The 7,479-nt window shown below is 36.7% G+C and overlaps 1 protein-coding gene across 2 annotated transcripts; it reads right to left on the bottom strand.

Moving 5' to 3' along the window:
• Nucleotides 1-434: 434 nt before the first annotated feature.
• Nucleotides 435-7,475, bottom strand: dnajc27 (DnaJ heat shock protein family (Hsp40) member C27). 2 transcript variants are annotated; one of them, XR_002665690.1, is made up of 8 exons: nt 7,158-7,475; nt 6,006-6,088; nt 5,751-5,820; nt 5,275-5,439; nt 4,910-5,032; nt 4,648-4,808; nt 4,025-4,235; nt 435-505 (listed from the first exon to the last, which is right to left on the bottom strand). XR_002665690.1 is itself a non-coding variant. In XM_022764038.1 (7 exons), exons 1-7 carry the CDS (start codon nt 7,242-7,244, stop codon nt 4,103-4,105), a joined length of 822 nt encoding a protein of 273 aa, XP_022619759.1. In that variant the 5' UTR covers nt 7,245-7,475; the 3' UTR covers nt 1,594-4,102. The 2 variants fall into 2 exon arrangements, 1 of the variants encoding a protein (XP_022619759.1); XM_022764038.1 differs by lacking the exon at nt 435-505 and having other exon boundaries at nt 1,594-4,235.
• Between the last annotated feature and the right edge of the window lie 4 nt (nt 7,476-7,479).

The following is a 7,479-nucleotide window of genomic DNA, read 5'->3' as shown; positions in this document are numbered from 1 at the left end:
GAGAAGAAGAAACTCAGAGAGGGAGAGAGAGGTAGAGGTAGAGAGAGAGAGAGACGGAAATCGAGGTGGAGGAGCTTTGTGTAATAAGATGATGTGAACCAGCAGATGTCTGAGTGTGTGTTAATCCCACAGGAATCCCTGAAACAGAGACAAATGGCTGCTCATTAATAAAACAGATTAACTCTTAGCTGTGTATGTGTGCGTGTTCAGGTGCATGATGGGATTGGCAGACCTCCAACCAGGTCAGGTTGTGTTTGAGTGTGTAGTGTACAGTAGGAACAAGCTGACAGAGGGAGATGGTTCTTCTTAAAATTCACCTCGTCATGTTAAACACTAGTTAATCTCTAATTGTGGGGCGCCCTGGTAACTCACCAGGTAGAGGGTAGCATGTGCTCAGGCTGAGTCCTTACCGCAGAGGCCCAGGTTCGAGTCCAGCCTGAGCCCTTTGCTGCTGGTCATTCTCTCTCTCTCTCTCTCTCCCTGACATTCCTGTTTCTCTACCAACCTATAAAATAAAACAAATGACAAAAAAAATCTATAAACGTGATTAAATTACAAGAAACACGAACGAATAAATCAAAAGGTCAGATTGAGCCAACGTGACTGTATACATACTCCAGGATGTCTAAAAAAAATGACAAGATATTTTTTAAAAAGCCACGTTATATGATTTTAGACCCTAAAGTTGAAACACAAACTGGTCCCCACAAAGACAGAAACCCACAGACAGGCCGGAGTCAGAGGAATTATTTTTGTGTTTTTATTATTTCAAAAACAATCCAGTAGAACGTGCACTTACAAGAACCACAGTGAGACTCTAACACACACACACACTCACTCACACACACACACACTCTCACACACACACACACACACACACACACACACACCAGAGGTCAACAGAAAACTGTCGACATGTGACTACGACTATGTCCTCACTAATGTGGGAAAAATTAAAAAACATTTCTCTTCTTCTTCTGCGTTATTGTGTAAATGTGACCTTAACGAGGGTCTAAAGGCGACAGGAAACGCATCATCAGCTCATCAGATGATTAAAGCGTGACTTAAGTCACAGTCATGAGGTATGGAGTTCAGTCTGTGGCGAAATATCATACTTAAAACACACACACACACACATATATATATACATATACACATACATACACACACACACACACACACACACACACAGTCTCATTATCCATTTAAACTGTTCATCATACAAAATAAATAATATGTGGTTACTATAACACAGAACACACTGATATACAAACAAACTAATTTAATGTAACATGTTCGAAACGTGTGATTGGCTGACGCTTTACATCACAAACACTGTTTGTTCCACTTGTCAATTTATTGGGATTTTTATTATAAATTAATTTTGCTTTCAATTGTTTCCAAATTATTCAATAATTCATTTCATTCATTTCCTATGTCCATTTTTTCCTTTATCTTCAAATTCAATTTATTTGGTTAGTTATTGATTTCATTTTTGTTGTTTTGTTATCTGCTTTTAATTTAATGTTTTTATTTAATCTATTTTGGATTTTTCTTTAATGCAAAATGCATCAAAACTGATCTGCTTTGTTGTTCATTTAAATTTGTTTTTACTGCCATCAGTAAATATTAATACAGACAAAGCAACTGGGCTGATGGGAAATGTGGTCTTTAGGTGGAAAAACAAGTGCTAACCATAATGTAAATAATACACAATACACAATAAAAATCAATTTAAAAACATAAAAATCACATTAAAGTAACAAGTGGAAGCTCAGTCTGTGCATTTGTTTGTTACCGTGGATACACGTATGTAAAAATATAAAACTGTGATGACATATCTTCATGCTGCCTGTCAGTTCTTTACAGTAACAAACACTTTTTTCAGATTCTGTTTCAGTGAGGGATGGACATAAATAAAAAGTTTTTCTTTTAGTTCAGTACCCCAATGAAAAACATCCCATTATCATCACCATGGAAACGTTCTTGTTCAGGTAAGGACATTATCATGGAGTGACCGGGTGGAAGACAAAATACAGCTGCTTATTTACAGTTTTCTGATCAAACAGCGAGTTTTAAGGGAAAAAACAGGGTTAGATGTGAAGTTAAATGATATTGTTTGGTGTGTTGAGGAAAACGCAACATATTTCAGGAAAAAAAAAGGATTATTTCAAGGAAAAAGTTAGTTTCTGTGTTATGAGGATAAAGGTTCTATTCGAGGGCACAAATAAGTATTTTGAAAGAACATCTCAACTTGAATAAATTTGCATTTTGAGGATGTTACAAACTAAAGTGATGATATTTCTACTTAATGGATGACATTATGGATCTGAAACATATGAATAAAAGAACACAAACGTCAGGAGGCACAGAGCCGTCACTAAAGGTTCATTTAAGTTTACAAATCATGGATTTGACTAAAAACAGTATTTAAGGGCAGAAATGAACAATTTAAAGGAACTAAAAAATATAATTGATCCTATGGACAGTTGACAATAGAAGGAACAAGTTAATTAACCCCCCCCTTCAGTAAACAGCACATGACCGGTTCCCGACCAGGTAGGTTGGTAGTTCTTTCTCTTTAGACCTCTTGGCTTTAGACTGGTTTGGTGCCGTAGCTGCATCGACCAATCATCACTAAGGGACTGGTGATGTCATCAGTAGAAAACTGAGTGTTGGTATGGGGACGTTCGGGCTGAGGAGTTGGCAGGTTTGACCATGTGAGAGTTGTTTTAATATTGAACATCACACCTTTAACTTTGACTGATTTGGCAACCAGGCTTTAAAATGAGTTTGAGAAAGTGTAGTAACGTTACACACACAGGACGAGTCTGAGCTTTAGGAAGTGAACTCTTTACTTTAAAGGCTGTGAAATGTGAATCTAAAGTCGCATTCATTCAGAATTACTCGACTTTTACCAAAGTAGTTCGTACCTTCACTGACTGGATTTGTTTCTTTACTGTGAAATCAGGTTGAACACTGACCTTTGACCTGCCGCTCTACTGATGTCTTCAACATCAACAGGAAGAAGGAAGATGTTAACCTGGCCATACAAACACACACACACGCATACACACGCACACACACACACACTTAACTCAAAACCACACGTCAACATGTAGAAAAGAATGAAGGCCAATGTGAAACAAAGAAAAATGTAAGACTTCTGACATTAATCAGAATCAAAGGAAAAGGTCTAAATTATAGCTGAATTATTATTTGATTCTTACAGTTTTACCTCAGAAAATTCTGACATTTGAGAATTTTGTAACTTTTTTTTTTAATTTTTTCTTTTAATTTTGACACTGACATTTATAATGTTGACATTAATCTAAAGATTGTGACTCTAATCTCAGGATTCTTATTATATAATCAAACTTTAATCTCTGACTTTAATCTCTGAATTTGAGTTTTGTTTCAATTTTGACATCAACCTAAAAATTCTTTAAAGACTTTAATCTTTAAATTATAACTTTATTCTCAGAATTAAACCTTCTCCTAAACGTTCTGATTTTCTAAGAATTTTAACCTTTTCTTTTCTCAGTATTTGGATTTTAAACTCAAATTTCTGACACTGTAATTTAAGAAGTCTAACTGCAGTCTTAGAGTTTTAACTTTTGACCTGTCTGATGTCTCAGACTTTATTCTCAAATGTCTGAGTAAAACTAAAAAGCCTCAGAATTCAGACTTAAAACTTGGAGTTTGAAATTTTTATCTAAATCTAAAAAGTCTGACGGAAACTTCAGAATTTTAACTTAATTTTGTCATTTTCAATCTCAGAATTCATTTCAAGTTTGATTCAGAACTCAATTTAATTTTCTCATGTGGCCCTCATCATCTTCCATACTCTCTCTCGCTCTCTCTCTCATTAACACACACACGAGTTTAGAGATAAAATGTAGTAAATAAGTTAAAACTGGTCATAAACCAGACATTAGGTTGGCATACAGCACTGTGGCAAGCAACATGGCACACAAGACCTTTACGCTAAATAAATATACCAATAAATAAACACTGTTCGTACGGCTGAGTATGACTCTTCAGTCCATGTCTGAGTGACGGAGGTCCGAGCTCTGAGAGGTTTCAGCTGTGTGTTACTGTGTTATTTAATGTTCTTCAGCAGTGAGGTGCGAGCGTTCACCACGGCTTTGAAGGCGTCTTCGCTGCCAGGGGCGACACATTTATCCGGGTGCAGCAGGACCGCCAACTTCCTGTACGCCTTGTTCACCTCCTCCCTGGAAACGAAGAGGCAGGAACCAATGTTAGATACACCAAGAGAAAATAATGACTTTTTCAGCAACTTACAGAAAATCTAAATACTCAGAATAATGAATTTATCAATGTAATCAAGGTAAATATATATTTATGTTGCTGTTTTGTTGACGTTTTACCTATATGAGTAATTTGTTTTTATTTACATGTAGTTTGTTTGTTGTTATATTCAAAAGTTTGTTCATAGATATTTCAATTTACTGACTGATGATATATTACATGAATATTACATTTTATGTCATTTTTAAAACTTTATTTTGACATGAAAATTTTCTAAAAATATTCAGTTAATACAAATTAAATCATTATATTTTTTTCTTCTAAATATCCTTTGTTATAAATGAAATAACACATGATCCGGAGCCGTCTACTCACCGTGTGGCCCCGGGTTTCACACCCAACATATCCCATGAGTCCTTGCTGTTTCGGATACGTCGGATGGTGTCTGCCTGCTCTTTGGTGAAGCCGACACTGACCTCCGACACCGGACGCTTCCCGCCATTTTCACACATGTCGGTGATGGAGGAGAAGAACGCCTGAGTGGACGGACGGACACACACACACACACACACTATGCTCAAAAGTATTTGTTTAAAAAACAACAATAATGTGAGTTTACATGTGTATGTGTGTAAACCTGGAACATCTCATTGATGCCTTCTCCGCTTTGTGCCGATGTCTCAAAGTAATGAAACCCTCTGGACTCCGCCCACAGACGGCCCTCCCCCTCATCCACCACCCGCCGCTTCGTCAGGTCCACCTGCACAGAAGGACAGTCGATGTGTGGTGATAAAAAATAGTTTGAAATCAAGTTTGTACATGAATATCAGTGTCTGTGCAGGATAGCTCCTTCATTTTTTTACTTACTCGAAGTTATACACTGCAGCATTTAGTACAACATCATACACAGTCACCTCTGACTATCTTCCAGCATCCGAACCTTTACTTTTCAGCATCTGATTGACCCAGTTTGATAAGGATAGGAAAGTTTAAGAGTCATACCTTGTTGGCGCAGACGACGAACACGATGCTGTCCATGTTAGCCTGCGAGCCCATTTCTTGCTTCATCTCTCCCAGCCAGCTGTCGAGAGCGTCGAAACTCTCCCTGAGGCCGACATCATAAACCAGCAGCACCCCCTGACTGTCCTTATAAAACTCATTACGCACCTGAGAGACAAGACGGAGGGGAAAATAGCGAAAAAGAAGGATGAAGGAAGGAAGGTGACAGAAGAGGATAATAGTCCTGGTTCAACATCTCCACCGGCTGGCAGGTCTCCCATATTACAACTCATTAAACTCCATGACCTCTGACATCATTTCACTGTGATGATTTTATTTCTTTTTCTTGATGCTGGTTTTGTTTTGTTTGTCCTGACGAAGAAATACAAGACTTCTGACAATGGGTAAATATAAGTTGAAGTACTTGAAAAAATATGAAAACCACAATTAAATGGTAAAATGAATTTTTTTTGACTCACTTCATAAAAGAAAGGATGTCCGGCCATGTCAAAGATGTTCACTTTTATTTCTCTGTCGCGAACCTGCACTCTGACAACACAAACATTACTGATATTACGAAAAACACGTTATATAGTTCTACTGCTATCATGTCATATTAATATTAATAAAGTACAAGAGCTAGATTTACATAAAATACAAAGACATTATATAAAAAAAACAAACAAACAAACAAACATAAAGTAATAGAATAATAACCAAGTGTATGAACTTACTTGGTGACGCCATAGTCAATACCAATAGTGGCCAAATACTTGGGAACAAACCTCTTCTCACAGTAGCGTTTGATGATGCAGCTCTGTGGAGGAAAAAACATTTATAATGAGCTACAGCATCTTTCACACTAGACTCCCTTCAAAAATCTAACAATTTTAAGGCGTTTTGCCTTTAGGCAAAAACATAGAAGTGTTAAACTAGTATTTATTACCGTTAAAGAATGGATGAGGTCCACTTGAACATTCAGCATACACATTTTGGGGCACCTCGTTAATGGGAAAAATAATAAGTAATAATTTATGATTACTTGAGGATTGCTAGATTCTCTTGGTAAATTCGCCATAAATCACCAGACATTAACTTTTTTCAAACGTATTTCAACGTTTTTAAAAGGTTCATTTGGTTCAAAGCTAGCAGATGCTATTGTTTAACTAAATTAAGACTGCAGGAGTACATTTGGCGGGAACGTCCATTTTTAATCTTAGCATATAATGTATGTAATGTAATGTTTCCAAATTTAGAGGATATTTATCGCTTTTAAAAGGACCTTAGTCAAAACACACAAACGTACTAAAACTTAATTTATGATTATTTAATAATAATTACATTAGTTTGGTTATTTTGGCAAACATATCATAAATGAAGTTAACATGAATTCATTACAATATCAATTTTTTGAACTGGTTCAGTGCTAGTAGCTGTCGCAGTCACTGCCGCATGAGGACTGTCATTTTAACGTTAAAAAACAATTAATTTCTTAATCTCAGTAAAAGAAACTGTATGCCGAATTTTACACAAGGTGGCAATCGTTTAAAACTAGTATTCGTGGATGTTCTACTCTGCAGCAATTAGATGCTTTAAGCAAGAACACCTGAAAGTAATTGATTTTTACAAGGTGTCTGGCGTCAGAATAAACAGCATAAATTAGAGCCAACAGACTCATAAACCTGATAGCAACAACACGAGAAATGTTTATCATTAAAAGGTCAGACACGTATTTATATCAGGTAAAAGATTATTTTGTGAGCTCCCTCTAAAAATATTTTTTTATTAGATATTTTAAGGTTTATTTCAGGTATTAGCATCCCATCGCTAAAATCTACCAGATTTCATTATGGGGTTTGGTCGAAAATAAACTGGCAGTCTCTTACCTTTCCGACTTCGGCATTTCCAAGGCTTATTACCTTCACACGCAGAGATTTTTTATTGTCTCGTCTTTTCGGTGCGTTTGTCTCCATTTGAATTTCTTCTAAAGTGCCGTTTTTGCGGCGAAACCGTGCGTGCTGCTGAGGATACGCAGGAATTCAGTGTTGACAGCTGCTGCTGTTGGTGTTGCTGATGTTGGTATCGCAGCTAGCAGGGCTAACTAGCCGTTAGCTAACTGGCTAGTAATTGTCACGGCCCATAAACTGAATTATTATCGGACTAATTAATGACACAGCATTGTTTGACTTTAGCATCAGAGCTAATGTT

Source organism: Seriola dumerili, unplaced genomic scaffold (assembly GCF_002260705.1).
Source record: "Seriola dumerili isolate Sdu_G_001 unplaced genomic scaffold, Sdu_1.0 BDQW01000513.1, whole genome shotgun sequence".
Classification (NCBI taxonomy): Eukaryota; Metazoa; Chordata; class Actinopteri; order Carangiformes; family Carangidae; genus Seriola; species Seriola dumerili.
This window is presented reverse-complemented; position numbering and strand designations above follow the sequence as displayed.

Bases quoted from the DNA above. Each gene is read 5' to 3' on its own strand.
- dnajc27 (XM_022764038.1), bottom strand. From the start codon at position 7,244: ATGGAGACAAACGCACCGAAAAGACGAGACAATAAAAAATCTCTGCGT. The intron at 6,089-7,157 runs GTAAGAGACTGC...TTTCCTCCACAG, and splicing joins GAAATGCCGAAGTCGGAAAG to AGCTGCATCATCAAACGCTA. The intron at 5,821-6,005 runs GTAAGTTCATAC...TTGTGTTGTCAG, and splicing joins ATTGACTATGGCGTCACCAA to AGTGCAGGTTCGCGACAGAG.